This window comes from Anabas testudineus, chromosome 22 (assembly GCF_900324465.2).
Source record: "Anabas testudineus chromosome 22, fAnaTes1.2, whole genome shotgun sequence".
In the NCBI taxonomy this organism is placed as follows: Eukaryota; Metazoa; Chordata; class Actinopteri; order Anabantiformes; family Anabantidae; genus Anabas; species Anabas testudineus.
The window spans coordinates 17,740,976-17,762,290 of NC_046630.1; the positions used below are offsets into that span (position 1 = coordinate 17,740,976).

General features: G+C 39.8%; 2 protein-coding genes across 2 annotated transcripts; both read right to left on the reverse strand.

Annotated features, from left to right (window-relative positions):
- Positions 1 to 404: 404 nt before the first annotated feature.
- On the reverse strand, positions 405 to 5,052 carry LOC113148246 (coiled-coil domain-containing protein 152). The gene is given in 9 exon segments (XM_026339862.1): positions 405 to 1,293; positions 2,014 to 2,121; positions 2,454 to 2,537; positions 2,539 to 2,582; positions 2,977 to 3,112; positions 3,656 to 3,720; positions 3,866 to 3,934; positions 4,281 to 4,386; positions 4,640 to 5,052. Coding segments are annotated over 9 exon segments (804 nt in total). The 5' UTR covers positions 4,703 to 5,052; the 3' UTR covers positions 405 to 1,164.
- On the reverse strand, positions 5,046 to 20,662 carry ghrb (growth hormone receptor b). Its single transcript, XM_026340192.2, has 10 exons — positions 20,153 to 20,662; positions 15,868 to 15,955; positions 10,117 to 10,252; positions 8,608 to 8,637; positions 8,366 to 8,436; positions 7,940 to 8,118; positions 7,515 to 7,659; positions 7,219 to 7,309; positions 6,878 to 6,947; positions 5,046 to 6,702 (listed from the first exon to the last, which is right to left on the reverse strand). The coding sequence occupies exons 2-10, from the start codon at positions 15,944 to 15,946 to the stop codon at positions 5,827 to 5,829; spliced, it is 1,677 nt and encodes a 558-aa protein (XP_026195977.1). The 5' UTR covers positions 15,947 to 15,955; positions 20,153 to 20,662; the 3' UTR covers positions 5,046 to 5,826.
- Positions 20,663 to 21,315: the final 653 nt, after the last annotated feature.

A 21,315-nucleotide genomic window follows, 5' to 3' on the forward strand; every position in this document is an offset into this window, starting at 1 on the left:
TTTTCTTTAGTGGGTTTAGCAGAACACACCTGTGTAGGGAAAATGGCTGTGTTATGCAGCTAAGGTTGATCTCTGGGTGTTTGTGAAGATGAAATGTTATGCAACAGTGTTACCCAATGTTCCCATAGAGATTAACTCCCCTTTAGACGCAGGCTGAGCAGCACAGATAAAGAGATTACAAAGCATGAGGTCAACATCTCACTGGGCGGAGCGTCTTCATTCAGGTGTGCCGTCCCTGTGAGCAGCAGTGGGGGCACACCAGTCAAAACACATCTTTTACATTAGCGCCACTGAATCGTTACATTACCATGACTGTTAAACCAGACTATTAATGCAAGTGTGGTTGATTAACTGTATCAGTTTATGCAATTTGGTAAAAATAAACTGTACAATGACAATGGAGAGACTGATATGACTGACTGATAAGAGACTCTAACTGCAAACAGGACTAAGAAATAGTTCCCCACATGGTTTAAACAGATGAAATAATATTTAATAAACGTTAGATGATGTTACCTTTGCACTGTTTTCAATCTACATGCTGAGCTAAGCTGAGCAGCAGCTACAACACTTTAAAATCTACATTTGTCTACTGTGTGTGATGAATGTTCAAACTCCAATCTGTTTAAAGTACACAAGCTAACTCTTCTCACTAATTATTTAGGTGACGTAAACACAAAAAAGCTGCAGACCTTTTCTAAACATGAGCAATGGGAAATCCTTGAACAGAAATTACAAGAAGTCAACTTTGAGCGCTCTACTTTTCCAAGTCTGAATTCAAAGAGTCTTAAAATAACAAGGAAACTCAACCGATTCTGTTTTTCTTTGAATGAATGGTGAGAAACGGGTTTAATTCCTTGAATGAGATTGAACTTCCAGCTATCTGACTCAGGAGTGCACCTCTCCTGACTCTACGCCTTCCCCTCCCTCTCCCTGCTACCCCTCCCTGCAGGTGTCTGATTGGATTAACGCCTAAGATAAGAATACTGCCTGTTTAAACACTGCTCACCTGCAAACAGAGAGGTGAAACAGCAAATCTAGCCTTATATGACAAGAAGCAATACATAGCACGTATAGAACTACTCTGAAGAACTAGAGGTTTGAACTGAACCTGAAAAACAAATGTGGATTTTTACTACTTAGCTTTGTCAGTGTTTAAACAAACTATATCTTTCTCTTCTTCAGTCGGCTGTCGTTGAAGCTGATGCCGCGCTGGTTCTCCTCTAGCTCTTTGATTCTTTGGCGCAGAGCCAAAATCTCCTTGTTCTTCTCCTCCTGGAAGAACTGCAGCTTCTGAAAACATATATGCACAGCTACTATACACAGAAAAGTCTACTCTTTAAAAAAGTCTGTGGCGTCTGTGACACAGACTCACTGAAAAGCCTCCGGGCAAACCCTGTTCTTCTAACCAACCTAACCAAATTAGTATTAGCTTTTATAAAATGTTGCTATGGCTGACTGGTAGGTTAGCACCTACAAACACACATCATATGTCATAAAAATATAGGAATAGGACCAGGTAACAACGCAGCTACAGGGCTAGAGCAGTAGAGTGGTTTGATTTTGACAGCATTAGCTTTATTTCTAGAACATGCATATTGTAACTTACAAATATTTAGTGTCTTAACTGTCACACACATTCAGTGGTACAGTATATGTAACTGTAACAAAAGTAAAAATAAAAAAAAAACTCAAACTTTTTTCTAAAGTTGGCGTTTGGGACTTTCAGATAAATAAAGGGGAAAATAGAGGTTAACTAGGAGGATGATATATGCAGGTAAATTGTAGCAGGAGTTTGGTCTTCTGAGGTTTCCATGCAAAGAAAACAAAGGGTATCATACAGGATCAAACAGCAGTAACATCTGTTAGACCAATGAGTCCTACCTTACTTATAAAATAAGCTGCTGCACACTAGGACTTTACAGACTCTGTTGCCACTTGCATTTGCTTTATTGATTATAGTCTATAATAAAAAAAAGAGACAGAGGACGTATTTCTGCCTGGGCAGCTCACCCTCTTGAAGACACTCTGGGGAAGCAGGTTGGAGCCATGCTGCTGCTGCTGCTGCTGCTGTTGGCTCCAGTGAGCTGCACTCTGAACTCTGGCTAACTTTGCACCAAACTGTCAAAGCATACAGAGAAAAGCACTAGTTATTATTGTAAGGTCTAACCTGGTGGGGCTTGTTTCACGAGGTTAATCCTTAACATATCCCACGTTACACTTAATGAGACTATATAGTTGCACTGTTTCGTGGTCAAGCTTCTCAACTCTTGTACGTTAATTCAATTAAATCCAAAACACAAAGATTGCATAAAAACGTCATGTTCTGTCAAACATGCAATTGTGTAATCAATCACACACTTAGTGAGAATCATGATATCACATGAAATGTATTCATACCAGTGCCCAATGAGAGCATCACAGTCACAAATAAAGTGCAGCTTTGCATTTACCTCCATCTGTAGCTTCAGGAGCTCGCTCTGCCTCTCTCTCTCCTGATCCTTCAGTCTCTTTTTCATCTCCTCCAGCTCCAGATCCCTTTTTCTCCAGGAGCTCCTTTACTTCAGCATCTTTAGCTTCCACTGTCAAAGAATAATAATAATAATAATAAAAAAACAAGGAAACACTGGAGTCATTTCTTTCTGTTGCTTTATTTTGTTATACTTCTGTCCTGCTGCTCTGCTCTGATGCTGTGGCCTGATGGCCTCGTTCACTTTTCAGAAATGACTGATAAGAGACTCTAACCACAATTTCAGCCTCACATTTTACTGTTCATAGCAATGTGTCAAGGAATCGGATTTCACAAGGTGCTGCTGCATTCATAAGACAACATTTAATTTAATTTAACATTTAATATCCTCCCACAGGCCTGCGCACTCACTCACACACATACAGTGATGCCAGAGGTGACGTTGGTCTGTTAAGGTTTGGTCCTCAAGGCTTAAGGTGAGTGCAGTGTGACGTGTGAGTTCTTACACTGGGTGATAACCTCCCCGTGAGCGCGCTCCACCTCTGTCTGCCACTGTTCTCTCACAGTCTGCAGCTCCCTCTTGTGTCTCTCTTCTTCTGCTCTCATGTCACTAACCAGCTGCTGAACCTGAGCCTCTCCATCCTGACAACAGCAAACAGGCCAGAAACCACATCGCTGACTGACAGCAGAGCTGAAATCATGACTGACCTTTGCTGCATAGTTTAACGACTACAACCAAAGTTTACATATTGGGACCTCTAAATCAAAATGCTGATGCTATAGGACGTTTTCCACAAGCTGATTAGTTACTGCAGTCCCAGTAAACCTGTGGTGTAGTAGTCTAAAAGGCAAAATCAGGACAAAAAACTCCAAAAGGTCTTTTTGGCTGTTTAGGTTGATACAGCTATGTGCACAGTAATAATTGAATCCAAATCCAAATAACACCTGAACATTATTCATAATTCAGAACCTCTCTTCTTTGGATTTTGGCCCATGTATAATAAAAAGTTTAGAAAGATTTTAATGACTAAATCAACTGAAACTGTAAAGTGGTGGGGGACACAAAAAACTATTTTGTAATGTGGAAACTGCATAAAGCCTAAAATTATTTCTAATTCTAACATGAATGCGATGCCAGAACTTCAGAGAGACATTCCTATAACAAGTCAAACTATCAGTGCTTACCTCTGCTGCCTGTGCAGTCTGTTCTCTCAGGTTTGCCATTTCACTCTTCAGTCTCTCATTCTCCACTACAACATTAAGAGTAGGAATATTCAAACAGTGGTACCAACTAACACCAGAAATATTATTACCTCTTGCAAAAGACCAGTGTGCATTTTGGAGGACTCTGCGATTGTCTTGTTTTTTTTTTATTCATGTGGTTATTACAGTTACCTCTGAGGTTGCACTGCTCCTGCAGGGTCTGCTGCAGACTGTTCACTGTGACAAGAAGGCTCTCTCTCTCTACAGCCAGTTGATTAAAGAAAAAATAAATCAGCAGCTTCCAATGGCTTGTGTTTACCTGCTACACATACACGATATATAAAGAGTCAAGAGTGAAGCAGCACAGTGGTGCAGGTTTATCCTTCTTATATTGGTTGTTTGCACTTATAAACTTATGTAGAACACTATCTGAAATGAAAACTGCCCCTTCTGGTGCTAGTTTACTGTACAATCGTTTTTCTAAACCGCCGGCAGAGGGAGACAAACACACACACACCATGTGAGGCCCCAGCGGTGCGTTCAGTGCCTCACACACTCTGTGGTAAATTACAGGATCCATGTGAAACACGACAAGACTGAATCTCACCCTCCATAAAACTCCTCTCCTTGGTCACATAGAGTTTCAGGAGTCTGTTGGCGTCCTCCAGCATCATCTCCAGCGCGTTGTTTTTGCCATTAACCTCTGTCATTTGCTGTCATATAAAAGTCGAGTTGAAATACTTTAATCCACCGTTGTATCAAATAGATATGCAGCTATAATGTAACGTTTATTTATATTACTAGGCATTATCATATTGGAGTATCTCCATTACTTATTACATTATATTTTAACTGTATCATAACCTAAATCTGCAGCTCTTAAAGAATCTAATATATGAAGGGGCAGACAGCCACACGTTAAGCTAACGTTAGCAATCAACACCTTAGCTAGTTAGCCTAGCTTACCTGTTCCAATTGAGCGAACTCCTCCAGAAACTTGTCCAGATTAACGCAGTTTAACTTAAGCATTACAATAGTGTAGGGAAGAGCTAACAAGTGGAATAAAATAAATAAAAAGTAATGTTATCGTACTACAGCTCGAGTTTTAGTCAAATGTGCTACACTGTCGTTCAGCTAGTAGAGACAAACTCAGGTTTAGCTGCTCAAACCTCCCTGTACCAGCTGGTAAACACTGAAAACATTTAACACGCTCATTAAAATAGTTTCCTAATGACTACATTGTAGCCTACTGTAAACACGTTTGTTGAATTAAACTGTGATGCAGGACGTTTAGTTTCCTCTTCAGTATCTGTGCATTGTTTGAGGTAAGTTACTATGAAAAGCTGAAACCAGCTGACATGAAGACTCAGGCTAAAGTATGAAAGCAGTTTATTAGTAACATAAGTTCAAAACTAAAACCTTCGACTTTTAATGTTGCATTAAATTCACTGTTAAAGGACAAAAAATACAAATAAAAAACAGTCACTCGTGAACTTAAAACAGATCCAAATAATTAGCATGTACAGCACGACAATGAGTAGAGGCGCATTTAGGCCTTTGACATAATATTAGCATTAGAGCACTGTAATTGTGGTTATGTTGATCTTAAAGCTTTAAATAAAATGGGGATTATAGTTTTATGAAAAGCCTCTTCTCCCTGGTACAGAGCAGCTGGTAGAGAAAGACTGTGAGAGTATTAAACTAAGTGGCTGCGCAGAAACAGAAACAGCTCCAAATACATGGAGCAGCGTCCCTCAGTCGGCTGTTGAACCAGGAAAGTGTTTGACAGAGTGATGGGGGAGTTTTTAAGCGTGTGGAGTGATGGTATTCGGTCCTCTAGTTATTGAAAACATAGTGGCTGTAGGTGGGTTTAGTTGTCAGATCATCAGACTATTAAATTACTGAAGCAGCTTTTATTTCCCTTTGAACGCTCCCCTTTTCCCTAACCTGCAGTTCTTGCCTGCTCTTTGTCTCTCGTACCGGGCGCGACCCCGCCGTCGGAGGGTGCAGTGGAAAGTTAGACGAGGTAGAGGTGGCGGCAGGACAGCCCCAGGTGCCCTTTCCAACTCTAGACATTCAGACCCAGTCTTGTAAAAGTCAAGCTGTTCCAGAGCTTGTTCCAAATTCTTCATTTCGCACGGTTCACCTCTGATTTATGGCGTGACGTTTCTCAAAAGGTCCGGGGTCAGGTAGCCATCTGGTAACGGCAGAGTCTTTGGCATCATCAGCTGCAGGGCGGGTGTCGGGTTTGGTGTCAGTAAGAGGCTGTTCTGTCTGTCAACACCATCCACCATGGTGTAGACGGGTGGAGGGGGGAGCTGGGACTGGGCCGTAGCATCTGGCTCGTAGGAAGGTGAGGGCAACGGTGAAGACCCCACGTCGCCTTCTGTCTGGCGGGGTTCACTCACGTCCCCCTCAGAGGATCTTAAGTTCATTTTCCATGCATTGAGCTCTGAGGTGTACCCTCCATCATCTGTGTTCACCACGAGCTGAAACTCGTCCTTCTTTTTCTCCTTCTCTGGGATAATGTCTTTCTTTGAGTCTTTACTAGTGGTTTTCTCCACCTCAGTCTGCCCTTCAGGGGACAGCAGCACCCTGCCGGATGACCTGACCTCGCTTACTTGTGTGTACATGGTCTCTCTGCCCAGAGCTACAAAAAGAGGCTCCGCTTTGGGTCTGCCCAGGACTGAGGAGCTTTGGTCCGAGGCTGCTGCGCACGGCAGTTCATTACTGAGGGTTTGGTTTGGGATGAGAGGGTGGAAAGGTGATGCTTCTGGGTCACTGGGAAGATCTGGGTCACAGCAGCTGGCTCGGCCGGAGTCATCGTCTCTGAAACTGATGGAAACGGGAGAGCAGTTTGATGACAGCGAGCGATCCACGAGACAGTCCGTGTCCAGGCCTGTCAGTCTGTCGTTCTGCTCCTCAATGTCCAGGTCGATGAATTCTACCCAGGGGTCGCTGTTGTACAGCTCTGGCCTCAGATCAGGGGGGCCACCCAGGATGGATGTCAACTCCCTCAGCTTCCCACTCTGTCAAATACATAAAAAGCAAGTAAGCGGTTTTGCCTAATTGTTTGTGATTAGTGATTTAATAAAGCTATGTTGACCTAGATGAGCAATGACTCTGTTTTTTCACACCCAACATGCTAGTAAATTAAGGCAAGTCATGGTCAAGTGTCATAATGTGTCTAAATAGGGTACATACCTTAAGTAATTCAGGGTCAATTCCTTTTATTTTAGGCCCAGGAACAGGAGGCAAAAGAATAACCATCAGCCTTAGGGAAAAAGAAATGGAGAAATGTGAAATCTGGCTCACACAGCACAAAAATGTAAAAGGAAACACTGCATGTACAGAAAATGTCTTTTTTTTTCAACTCCTATGAATGATTCTACCGATAAAGCATAAACACTCAGGCAGTTGTCCAAGGTCTAACAACCCACACAGAGTGCAGGTTACTAAGCAGCCCACAGCACTCGCTTATTTCTGTAAGCTTTTTGAAACCTTCTGCTTCTGCACAGAAATCTTGGTAGGCTGTAAAAACTTACTTTTCCTGTTGTGATATGATAAATAGCATCAGGATAGCCACTAAACACAAGGCACCGAAGATGAGCAAAGCCGCCACCGGGAAACTTGACTCTGTGAGGGAAAGGACACATATTCACACAAATTTAACATAATCATAAAATAATACTTATTATTATTCATGGATGTCATGATTATTATTATTATTAATGGTTTATTCACTGTAACATGAACATTCAAGGTTCATGTACAACCGATAAACCTTTTTAAAAGCACTTGTAACGCTGCTGTGGATGCACACATTGCATTAAGTGTTTACCTTTCGATGGGATGTGGACAAACACTGAGCTGCTAAATTCTCCAAACTCTTTCCCACTGGGCATTTTGCAACGGATCCGAACCTCGTGATTGACGTTAGTTTGAAGCCCGAAGATGGAGCGTTGTGTGGTTTTCACAAGGTCAAGCTGTGGTAAAGAAAATATGGTTCAAATACCAGGAGCAGTGTACAGCATCATCATCTTCTATTAGTAAGAAACGTCCATGTGATCTTTGATGATAATAAATTCTTATACAATTCAATCAAGATATATAGCGGTGACTTAAACATCAACTGTAGTGATGCAGCATTTAATGTATGCAGTATTATAATCTTTTTGCCAAACACATAATGTATATCTGCAGTAAAGCCTCATCCAATTCATGCTTCATTTTAGCATTCAGAAAGAAAACCTTGGAGGCACCCACCACTTCCCAGAGGTCTGAGCTGGAGTCACGGTACTGGACCTCATACTGCAGCGTCATCCATCCCATCTCCACGTCTGCAGACTGAGGCGGCTTCCAGCTCAGCATGATGTCATAGTGAGTGCCAGTCAAACTGACATTAAGCAGCACCCAGTTAAGGTCCACTGGAGGATCTGGTTGCACTAAAGAAATAATTAAGTATTAATTAAGTATTTCAGTAGTAGTACATAACCAGTAGTAGTGAATGCTCTAAACACTTAATGTGTTTCATATATAACAACGATACGAGCATCTAGTCTATCTTTTATCTCTATCCACTACATGTAAGCTGGAAATGAACAAAGTCAAACCTTTATTGGTGTGGCTTTTGTGTCTAACTGTCTTTTACGTTTCTTATGATGTTATTTTATTTGTGTGTATTCCTCTGACCACTTTGGGTATTCCGTCTTTGGATGATCAGCTTGGCAGCCTGGTACATTACCTGTTTTTGTGATGTAGAGCTTTGATCCACTCACAGTTGACCATTAGCACAATAGTAGATAGTTTATTGTGAATGAAACTCACTGAAAAGAAGAGCACGAGGCAGTTCTGAACAAAAAAAGGTTTCGCAGAGATGGCTGATCCTCGAGCGAGTGCACTGTGCCTATCGATGTCTCACGAGGCACCGTCACTCACTCCACTCTTGAGTCAAATGTGGGGATCTGCAAGGTACAGGAGAGAAAATAGGCAATCTAAAACACTGCATGAACGAGACTCTGAAAGGGTCAGAAAAGCTCAAACTTTTTCACAGAAAATCTGTTGAACATGCTTTCATTAATTTTCATCAATATGTGAACAAAGCTGACATTGTGGCCTGAGGAAAGTGGGAGAGATGCACTCCCTAATATATTGAAATCCAATTTGCAAAATGTGCTTCCAGTGTGAATAATCATGGCCTTCTGCTCACTTGATTTATATTTTTTCCCTAGTGTAGAGGTGGCCAAAGTACTAGAAAAGGTCACTGGGTGAGATAATGCATTAGGATTGATTCTCTGAGAACCATCAATATTCAAAACAAATTTCAGGGAAATAGATTTTCTTTATATCCTGTTAACAGGTTGTGAAACATCCAATTCATTATGAATTATCCTGTGCAGACTACATATATCCAAAGCTAACATCTAAGTTTTAGAAATATCTGATATAGAAAGGCTAATAATAATAATAATAATAATAATAATAATAATAATAATAAAGCTTAGCTTTTAGCTGTTAAGAAGTTCCTTAAAAAATATGAAACTCAACAATAAATTGATTTTACTAAAATATATTGTAGCTCCAATATATCTTATCACCCAGTTTTCCTGTTGTCTGTGTTCCATGTGCATAAGCCACTTAATTTTTTACGTTCTTTCAGTGTAAACACAAATAGTGCTGCCTTCAATACTCACTGGAGCTACAAATATGTACTGATATACAGCTGACAATAGTTCCCAACAAATGCACCATGTACTCTGACTACAGTGCCCAGCAAAACATCTTTTTAAAACTTAAAAAAATGATATTCTAAGGATACATTGAAAAACTGTAAAAGTATTTATACTTTAAAGCAGCGATTTCAAGAAACCTTGTGGCCTTTTGCTATGTTGTTATATATTCAGGTCAAATAGAAAAGGAAAAAGAAAAAGAGAGGTAATGCCCTGGGCTTTGGTTGTTAACTGCTTTAAAATGAAGTGCAGCTTGAACTGGACTTTTACCTTGTCAACACAAAATGAACATGTGCTAGATAAGGCTGAACAACAATGTACACAACGGAGCTGTAGAAGCAGTGACCCCACTTTAGCACAGTCACCTACAGTTGACGATAAAATTAAAACACGTGTGAGTCTCAAACATTCACATATTTTCTATTAACTGACATTTCCTTTTTGTGTTTTTTTGTGCTAAAGACACATTTTAATCTCCATTTTCTTAGACCATTTTATAACCAGGATGGTCAAGGCTTTTATGCTTTGTTGCAATTAATAAATGAATTGTACTTTTCCTACTTCTACTCAAATACAACGCGGATTCAAACCAACAGTGCAAGACTCCTCCTCGTCTTTTTCCAGTTCTAAGTTGTTAACTTCATTTCCTTGAAAGCGTAGTGGAACCACATATTTCTGATTTATGTCACATAATCCCACCATTTATGTCCTCACTTTTTGTCAATGTAGAATAAGCGGAGCTCTCCGGGCTCGGAGAGGTTCTGGAAAGAACCGACATTCCATCTGCAGCGGAAAGTCTCCATGTTGGCGGAGACGCAGCCAGTGAGATGTGGGCGTCTCTGGGGGAGGACTGTAAGAAGACAGATGGGAGAGGAATGTAATTACATATCTGATCTTTTTTTTATGCTGTAAAGATCTGCTTTGCTTTATTTTCTTTGTTGCAGCTGTTGATGGTTTTGCTGCATTTCAAGGACAGGATAATAACTGTAACCTAACTCCAGCGAGCAGCTCAGCCACAGGACGAATATCAGCATTTTCCTGGAAGTCATTTTACTGCTTTCCAAGCAAATGCTGCAGCTGGGGAGTTCACAGCCATGGCTGTCGTGGAATAAAGTATTTGCTTTCCCTGAACTCAAGACCACACTTGCATGTAAAATACCATTTGGATCCTGTTTTGTTGGTTGTATAAACTCAAAGCATGTGTGCACAGAGCAGATTTATATCTTGCAGAAGGCCAAAGCAAATTCCAATTCTTGGTGTATAATCTATAGTGCGCTCAAAACAGTCTGCACAATTAAAAATGTGATAAGTGCTAAGTGTGCTGTTGATTATTGTTGATTATCACGCAGAATGATGCACAAAAAGAACCTGAAAAGCTCTGCACAGTTGTATGAGCTTCCAAAAAAAAAGATGAATTTTACCGTCATCCGTGTGAGAACAAAATATGTTGTTACAAAACAGGCAAATGAGAAATGAGAGAATGCTAAACTTGATGTTTTTTACATTAGAAACTGTAGTCTTAAAAAGACATTTCAAATAAAGAAAACAAACTAATAAAGAACTAAGAATCCACTCTCTGCAGCAGCCTTCAAATCACAATAAGAAGCTGCAGACTTTAATAATCGAGCAGAAGTCGTTGAAAGCCTCTGATTAGTTAGAAGAATGAGCCCGACTCCAAAACCTTTAGAGGTAAATATCCCTGTACTGCTGCCAGCGCTGTTCAACAAGACTTCACAAGAGACAGCAGCAGCATCTCTCCACATTAAGAAAAATGTAAGAGTAAAACATTTTATGAATAAAATCCACGCTTTGCTTAAGCTTCCAATCACATCTCACAGCCTTCATCGAAAACACCTGAATGAGTAGCTTCTATAAGAAGAAGTGAGGAACCTGTCCCTTTAAACAAAGACAGAGAACAAACAGAGTTTTTTTTTTTATATTTATATTCTCTCCGTACTCCCTGGAGACGTTGTGATCAGTGGTTCTGGGGACAGCAGCAGCAGCCAGCTGACCACATCAACACTTCAGGGAGGGACAACAACACAAGGCCAGGCTGGCTGAGTACTGAGAAGTGTGAGAACAAGATGGCTCCTCCACAGCTGAGAGGCAGCGCTGCGAGCAAATGATGAATATCTGTGGCCTGTTAGGGTGCTTCAGGGAAGGGGAGTTACAGTTAAAAATAACCTGTTTACCAGATCCCTGACACCTCCTCGGAACTGTGCTGAGCTCAGGATTAAGAGAAAAATCAATACGACACTCAGCTATGCCCAGTTCAGCATTTTCGCGGCTCACTTTAACGTGACCAATTTGAACATGTGTGTGGTTTGCAGATTGTGCTGTATATGTTAACTGTATTTATTGGTTTACTGCATCAAACCTTGGAGACAGCAGCACAGTATAGTGTGTAACTGTAATGTAAATTCACATCAGGGTTTCCAGCTTCTCACAGGACTTCCTAAAAATCATAACACAGGACATTATTTAGAGATATTGGAGTAGTAGTACATATACTGTGATAAATATAGGGCAGGCTACCCCCACCCACGTGCCCAGTACTAGACTCCAATTTATACTAGTGAAACACTACTTTTTACTCCATTACCTTTAATGTAACTGCAATCTTTTCTTCAAGAAGATCGATGTTCATAAACTATGAATTTGGGCTACATACGTACATTTTAAGGGAAATGTTTTGTTACTTCACAGTGTTTTTGCAGTTACATTTGTTAGGTTGGAAGATGGACGTACAGAGGACAGGACTGTGACATCATAGACCAACATGTGGTTTTAGGCCTCAACAGCATTTAGGGTCAAAGTCTGGTAAGCATGTCAGTTCTTAAAGCAGTGTTGACTTTTTCTGTAGCCAAGAATATGACTTTCCCGCTATAAATGTTCAAGCACAACCATAAGCACCTTTAAACCAGCTTTAGTTGAGTTTATATTTTATTACCAGACAAGAATTGTATGATACTGGACACACACACAAAGTCTGTTTATCTGATTACTATTTCTTCACAGATGCATAGGAATGTGTAAAGGTGCTGTGTTTCTGTGAGCCAGACAGCCTGGCAGCAGAGATTTATCCTTCCAGATGTTTCTGAGCGAGGCTCAGCCTTCTAACCTATCAGAGATCATGTATTATGTTGGCTTGACTGGTAGGATATGCAACATTCATTACTAATTGTCATTTAATAAGGACTTGTGAAGAGCTGGCAGCTGCAAAGATAATTTGATTTTGAATATACATCAAACTATTGATTTTAATACTGTGTCAATTATTCAACAACATAATTAGATTAAACTGTATATATAAAATGACAGATTAATTGCACCCCCATCCACTGTTTCCACTAACCAACTGCATATTGTAGAAATGAGCAAATTTAGAATTTGATGTGTACAAAACCTTAAAAAAACAGAGGTTGTTTATCAAATTCAAAAAATGCAAGGCACCCATGCTGTAAACTGACGCATCCACGAACCACAGGACTGGTTCGACTCGCAGTACCTCCTGTCCACATGTCAAAGTGTCCCAATGTGGACAAGACACTGAACCATTGCCATTGCTCGAGCTGAGTGTGACCAAAGCAATGTTGAACGCTTTGAGTTTTGATATTGGGTTTATGTGTTTAACTGTTTTAATTAATTCATATTTGGTTTTAGACATACAGTACAATATGAGGGCCCATAGCACCTCCAGCAGCTGATGTTCCAAGAGTTTGGAGCAGGTTCAACCAAATTCATATTTCACAGATACTAGTCTTCATTGCATTTTAGAAAAAGGTTGTTTTTGGTTGTTTTCAGTCAATGAAAACGCTGTGAGATTAAAACAAGATCAAATGAAACAAAAAGACGAAAAAAAGTGTTGTGTTTCATGATATTTAACTTAACATACATAGAACTGCAACTGAGCCACTCTTGGCAGAGAAAGCGGTCACATTGCAGCTCTGGCGGGTTTGATTTTTGCGATTATACGTCAAAGTGCTGCTGCGTTTGCTCAGCAGCTGCCAAGCAGAGTTCACCGCTGGTGTAAGTAAACATGTGAGCAGTAGATGTGCAGCGTTTCTGAACAGTAATCAGACCCGCGAAGCACAGAGATTATTATTAAGATGATAATATCAAAATAAGCAATATCTTCTCATTTCAGGATTCCTCTGTCTGGGCAAACTGCCACAATGCTGTGAGGTAAACATGTTTACAACATGACTTTTCTTGTCCTAGTACTGCTGATACAGACTAGTTGAGAGGGAAACCAAACATCCTCGCTCAATCCGTTTTGATAAGCCCAGATGCATTTACTTTTAGCCATGATTTTGATATGTTAGGAAATAACAGCTAGTATTCATTTCCTTTACAGCACTCACTGATACCTTCAGCAAATCTCATAGATTATAAAGTGGAACACAACAACAACCTCTTCATGATAATTAGTGTGTGTGTTTTTCCCATTACATTATCTATTAGCATTGAAAATTGTGTTGGTGGGAAGCTGTCGTTAATGTCTTTCCTGTGAGCACACACACACAGGGCAAACAGTTATTTAGAAAGTCACATGTGAAGACATTAATCAGAGCGCTCTCTCTGGGGAAGGCCTCATCCTCTGCATTTAGAAAAGCCATTTCCTTTGTTGGCCAAGGGCCACAGTGCCTTCATCAGTGATTACTGTTCTGTACCATTCACAAACATAAAAACGCTACGGGCAAAACAGGGAATAAAGCCTGTGTTAGTGTGTCTGCACGTAATGGACAAGTGGCAGTATGACCTTTCCAGTCAAGAAAGGTAATCACGTTAACAGCCAATGTTCTGATTCTTGAGTGATATAAACCGTGATGCTCAGGTGGCAACAAAGAAAAAAAAAAGAAACAACAACACTTGTTTACCCCTAAGAGACCGTTATTAAATTCCTAGAAGTAGTACCTCCAGCCTCTGGTGTTCCAAGAGTTTGGAATTGAGAAGGGTTATTTTGAGCAACCAATGTTCTACAGGGAAGACGCAGATTCATTTTCACATAGTGCCACTAACAGGGAGCTGAAGATTACACATGTTCAAAGATTCAGTAGCTGAAATCGTCTCCCTTTCGGAATAAAATGGACAAGTTTCACAAAATATAATAAAGAAGCTAATTTTACTCATATCTAACAATCCAGTAATATTATCATTCTTAGGATGCATGTTTGTGTCCACGTGGCAAAAGTAAGCCTACACACTTTTTTGCTCTTTTTTGGTCTCTACTAACTCTGAGGGAACTATGAGGCTCTTCAGCTGCTAAATGCATGTTCACCAGCTAGTCATTAACCATATATACTGTTTTTCTTTGGATTAAAATGTGGTTGCTACCTGCTGATGCTAAAAAAACAATGCTATAATAGTGGTGGAATAACCACTACATTGATGGTCGCTCTATAGATTGCTCCTGTAAATATGTGTTAGACAGGGGTAGCACTTAGCCAGCCAACATACACAGCCCATCCAACACCTTCAATTTATATTTGTAGTAACTAATTCTCCTACTGGGAACACAGCCAATCTCGAGAGCCACATCTGAGCAAGCTGAATAACTCAACAAAATTTAAGATGTGATTAGTCTAAAGGCCATTATAAGTTGGCTAAGTTGCTTCCCTGCATAAACAGTTATATTTAGATGAGGCACCACTGATTTCTAGGAACAAGTTACTGGCTCTCACTCTGACCTGTTGCTACAGGAGAAAAAAAAACATGTTTGTCAGAAGGAGCCTCGTTTCATCTAACATCCAGACATAAACCAAAGACAGAATAAGTAGTAGGACAGCGGGAGCAAGCAGGGGACATGCTTTGTCCACGTCTTGTGTTACGTAACAAGACAAAACACAGGATGTCTGTACGTGACTTTAATGGCCAATGCAGACCTAGTTTATAGCTGTGGATAAAACATAGCTCAAGTATGCAAATACACAGCCTTTCCACCGCCTCTCAATGGCTGTCTGGTAGGAAGGGGGGGGGGGGGGGTGGGGACTCTACACATAAACAGCTTCCCATTGTTCAGCAGCGCAGTGCTCTCTGCTCTCCACTCCAGAATTCCTGGGAAGCCACTTCACTAGAAATCTGCTTGCTGTTCTCTATGGCTCTCTGCGGAGCCCTTTGCTATTGTGCAACTCATTTCATTTTCATCTGAATGCCAAAGCAGCAAAGTAACTGTGCAGCATCTAATTGTTCCAAGCTGATTTTGTCCTGTGTCCCAATAAGGTTTTTTTTTTTTTTATTACAAACCAAACTTATTAACAGATGTTAAAGATCATTGTTGCTTCATCAATGCCAAGTATAAAAGTTGCAAACAACTTTGCATTAACTGGTTATAGCAGGTTGATAATAAACATAATTTCATTTCATGTCTCACGTGCCAATAAATGTTTTCAAACTTCTGATCTACTTATGTTATGCAAATAAAAGTAAAAGGCACGGCAACCCAAATAATATTCATAAAAATACCTTGCTCAGAGGCTGATTCCAGGGCCGCAGCAGTGGAGATGTGAAGGACGAAGAAGAGCATTGTGAGAGCAGCAGCCATGGTGTTGAGCTGTGGAACAAACGTGGCGAATGTTAGTTTTTCATTACAGTCCACCCAGTTGAGCCACATAGAGGCCCAGCCCACTACCACTATTAAACACTCTTGCCACTCCTTTTTTCATTTTAGAGGAGAGATTAAGTACACCCATAATACAAGTGCTTTGGAAAAAATGATTCATTTAGGACAGGATCCCGAGACAGTCTTTCAGCTTTTAAACCTTTTACATTTTCTGATAAGTAAATAATCACACTTCAACTCCTTTCAGCACTTCAACTAGTAATTTAAATTCACTCAGCACCTACAATCAGCTGTCAATTCAACTTCAATCCACAAGCACACCTTAACTCCCACTTAAACTGCTTTCAACACTTAATTTTCACTCCCACTTAAACTTAAATCTGCTTGGCTTCATTCAATTGAAACAATTTAGCTCCTTCTGTTTACAAGTGTTTATGCACAAGTGTTTTCAGAACAGCCACATCACTGCTCCACTTAACTTTACTTTTATTTTTTTGGCATTTCAACTCATTTTTATGCTTATATGTCATGTTTACGCTTCAGTTCCTTCAATATTGTTACTTCATCTAAAAGTGTATATAAGTTCACTTAGTAATCACAGAGCACTCTGAAACTTTACAGTCCATCACTCTTTGCTTTTTACTGAAGATTTTCTATCACATTTTCTTTAAAAACTTTTTTTTTTTTTGGAGGAACATTATTAAAAAATAATGCATGTTAAAAACGTAAAGTAATGAATCAGAATACAACACACTTATTTGACAGGGGAGAGGGCATGCAGCTCCAAACCTGAAGCTGCACATGAGCGTTCATTAATTTCTTCCTGGTAATCACACTGTTTATCCTTCCTGGAGAGGCATGTTTTGCAACAGTAAACACTTTTGTTCTGAACATGCCATAGCTCTAGCCAGTTGGATGTCACGCTCTGTGTCAACACTTGTGAAATCCTTCCCCACTAAGTTCTGGGCCTCATTTAAATCTTGTTTAGTGATTATTTATTGAACCCTCTAATGCAAAATGTTTCCAATCTAGAAGATGAGGCAATGTGGGAATTTGTGGTTTCCTAAGATATATTGCATTAAGTACCACATTTAGTCATTTGCAGGATGCTTTTATCCAAAACGACTTACAAGGGTAGAAGGTACAAGACAGCGTAAGGAGGTCTTGCCTAAGGACCACTACTGGAGCTAGGTAAACCCCAGTCTCCCGCAGGAGGGTGGGGATATTAACATTAATTATCCATACCATTTATTGAAGTATTTCATAAGATATTTAAATTATATTCAAAACTAGTTGCATACTAAGAAAAAAAGGAATGTGGTTATTAGATTTTACTGACAGTGTAAAAGCTGTTTAAATGTAAATATTTTGATTATTCAAGGGCCTAAAACACGGGTCAGAGAAGAAGATAATATACAATTATTTTTTTAAATGACAAAGTTACATTTACAATTAAAGATTACAATTACAAAAGAAGTATCACTAAAAAAAGTCAAAACATAACAACTACTCTTATTTTTCACAGACACTCTACATGCAGATAAAAACCGTTTTCTCATGCCGATAAGACGGACTAACAGACTAAACTACCCTCACAGGTGTGGGCGTACAAGGTCATGACAGAAAGTATAGAAGAGCCTCTTACTGTGACTTTAAAACTGAGCTTACTGCAATCAGGCCTCTGTTTACTGATTTGTAATACCTGTAGACTTTATGTCCATTTGTCCAGCCTCTGAACTGGGAACATACAGTTCATAAAACTTCTTGGCATGCATACAGACTCTAGTTTTTAGACAGTGAGTATTTGGTATACTTCATTTAAACTTAGCTGGAACTGTTCTGCTTAATAAACTGGAAATTCTTCGTGCAAATACAACATTAAACTGTTTTTGATTTATTTTATTACTATCCTAAGGCTGTGACCTGCCTACCTAACATTGCTGTCAGGAGACAGACAATGTGAATCCTGAGATGACAATGAGACTAAAGTTTTATTTTTAAAATTCCAAACTAAACAGCACTGAATAATGTACAAAGTGTACAGATGTCCTGATATGATACCGTTGTTTTGTATGTCTGTGTTCAATGGCACATGGGTTGTTGACATTTTGAAGGAACTGTAGATGTAAAACTATAGGATGAGAACACGCTACTCTGAGAACATAATACTTGAATAAATAGGACAGGTGTCACTTCGAGGAAGCAGAAAACTAAATACATGGACAAACGAGAGCTTGCAAAGATACAAGCCTTTGAGGCTTCTGTGCTAAATGCTGTTTGGAACTTTTTCAGTTTTCATGTAGTTCATTCATTGCTGACCTCTATAAAATACATAGATTAGTGGTAATGTGTTTAAAGCATTATGAATCAGTTAACATAAAGAACTTCTCCACCACTATTCATTACCATTAATTAGGGGTTGTGAAAAAATATTGACACACTTGATTATTGCGATTTTTTGGACTTTTGTAACAATTATCAAAATTGATGTATCCGATTTTAATTAATGGAAATGATTTTATAGTATTTGGTTAGGCTGAAGAGACAGAAACAGACACAAAGCAACCTTAGCATTCATTAGCATCCTACGTCCATCAAGTTTCTGGGCTCCTGATGAATTCAAGTCCAGTTGTCACTCTTCTTTGGAGTGTGGTCTCTTATGAACGCTTGAGAAAAATATCTAGTTCACCTTTGTTCACCAGCTACTCACTAAATTCATCTGACTTTTCTGGTTATTTTCTGCAACAAAAATGCTTGTAATAGTTTTCATTTAAAAAACAAAAACTGAGAAGAAAAATTCTGCGAGTCAGTCCTGGTATACTAATATAACATTATTAATGGTAAAAAAGACAATGTGAGGAAAAACTTAAAGGAAAGAGTGAGTGGGATAGGTGTTGGGAAAGCTGTGGAGCGAGGCTTCCACACGCAAGAACTTCATTGAGCAGTTTACCAAAGAAACTGGTCATAATGACTAACAACAGGGGAACATCAGGTGGAGGTGGCAGCAGACAGAGCTTGTGAGGATGAGAACAGTAAAAGTGCTGTGTGCTGCTGATGGTGAGTAAAAAAAACCCTGCAAAATCACTGATAATGTGTTAATTAAAGAGTTGGTAGGATTTTCCAGGACTTGTCACGAGCGTCAAGATATTTTGCTTGAAAGTTTCATAAAGTCATGAACTAGAAGTGAAGTACTGCCACTGACAACCAGTAAAAAAATATCTATTAGTATCTAACAGTATTATCAGCTGATGAGAAGTTTTATATTTATATACATTTAAACTCAAAATGCCTAATCCACTGTGGCCTGAATATATGTCTATTGTATTGGATTTGAACATTGATTTTTTTTTTTAACAATTGATCATTCATTTTCCACATGTCAGTGTGTTTCCATAAATTGACAGCCTTAATAATATAATAATAATATTTAAAAGTGACCTGTTGAAGAAGCTGCTACTCCCTCTGCGTATGTTTGATATGAAACATATGAATTATTATAGAGATATAATAGGAACACCTGTGGTTGGGTTACTATGTAATTGACCTGGACTCTTACTATTGTCAAGTAAGACTTTAGTGAGTTCCTGTGTGCTGGTTTTTGTGGGACAAATAATCCAGGACTGTTTCTCAGTCCCAGTTTGCCTCTGTCAACAATCAGCTGATAAATTTGATTTGATTATATTTTCTTATGGTGTCATCCATTTTCCAATGACCAGGCCACATGGGCTAAATAAACACCAACACCAACCACAACTAAAGAAACTAAAACAGCCATTCCAGGACAAAACAATCCAGAAACCTGCTCATAGACTATAAATGTTCATAAATAAATCTGTAAATAAAATGATGTCCTTTAAAATCCAAATCCATCCAAACCTCCACAGGCTTTTCTCACTTGACTTGTTGTTGAACCATGTGAGGCTGGACCTGCTGCTGATCACTGGGATCTGCAGCTCCAGCTCCAGCTGCAGCTCCAGCGTGTTTTCTGCTCCACCGTCCTCCACCCTCGTGGCTCGCTCCATATCCGGAGTTCATGTGCGCGATTCGTGGAGGAAAACGTCTAAACGCTTTGGCGCAACAACGTGTTAAAGGACTCTGTGATCTGTGTTTTGACAGTTTGAGGTTACATACGTCAAAGCGGAGGCCAACACGGCAACAAGCAGGACGGACGCGAGAGAGTGAACTCACCTCCGTGCTGGAGCGGACAGCAGGGCTCCGACGGCTTTCCACAGGGACACGGGGGGAAACGGCGAGCTCCAAACACGCACAAGACCTAGTCCTGAACTGGACCGCACTCTCCACACACACACACACACACACACACAGAACAAGTCAACCAGGGATGTGTGTTTAACCCAAATCCATGCAGGCTGGAAACGCTGTCGAAGAAATAAAACCTCCCACAGTGGTCGGAGCGCGTCCGCGACGCCTCTGCGCCTGCGAACGGTGGACGCGGCAGAGGAGAGCTGGAGAGCTGGAGGAGAGCTGGAGGAGAGCTGGAGAGCTGCGCGTCTGTGCATCTGTGCACATCACCCCGGAGCTTCTGGAGACAGAGACGCGGACGACATCTGCCGACGGAGCGAGGCTGCGACAGGAAAAGAAGCAGCAAAGCTCCAGGAACACTAACAAATCCAGAGGTCAACAGTCCAGTGTCCTCACTGCTGCGGTGGAGAGGCATTAAAATACATTTAAAATAGCAGAATACCATCTGTAGGCCCACATTAAATAATAGAATATAGTAATATGAACACTGAACAACAGTTTATGTATCTACACAAATCATATACTACCTACACATATCCAATAACTAGCTTATATTAAAGATGTCTTCATTTCTTAAGATTTCCAATTGGACCTAAACCTACCTCCTCTGGTTCAACTGTGGCTTCTGTTGTTGTTACTTGTAATCAAGTAATAAGCAACTCTATTAAAGTGAATTGTCAAAATTACATTTAGAAAGAAACCAAACATTTTACGTATCTCTGCAAATTAAAGTCTCTGTAGTTTACTTTTAAGTAAAAATTAAAAGTTAAGTATTTCCTTTTGATATTAAAGAAAAATGAAAATTGAAATATCTTCACATTAGTTATGTGCTGTAACTCAAAAAAGCATGTTTCAGTTGTAAAATACAAGTTATATTTCCCATGTACAAAATAAATGCAAATAGATACTCATACTCAACATAATGGTAAAACATTAAACAACAACTAGAACTGGTGAAGGATTAGAAAACCAGTTTGTGTTCGTGTTGGAAGTGTTCCTCCACAGGCTCACAGTGGTATTTCCCAGCCCCTGGAGTCACATTTCAGTAACCTACGTGTTCATTCGTTGGTACATGTGAGTCTCACCCA

Coding starts and splice junctions, on each gene's coding strand:
- ghrb (XM_026340192.2), bottom strand. CDS start 15,946: ATGGCTGCTGCTCTCACAATGCTCTTCTTCGTCCTTCACATCTCCACT. Junction 8,437..8,607: donor TTGACTCAAGAGTGGAGTGA/GTGACGGTGCCT, acceptor AGTGGATCAAAG/CTCTACATCACAAAAACAGG. Junction 7,310..7,514: donor TGTCCACATCCCATCGAAAG/GTAAACACTTAA, acceptor TTTCCCTCACAG/AGTCAAGTTTCCCGGTGGCG.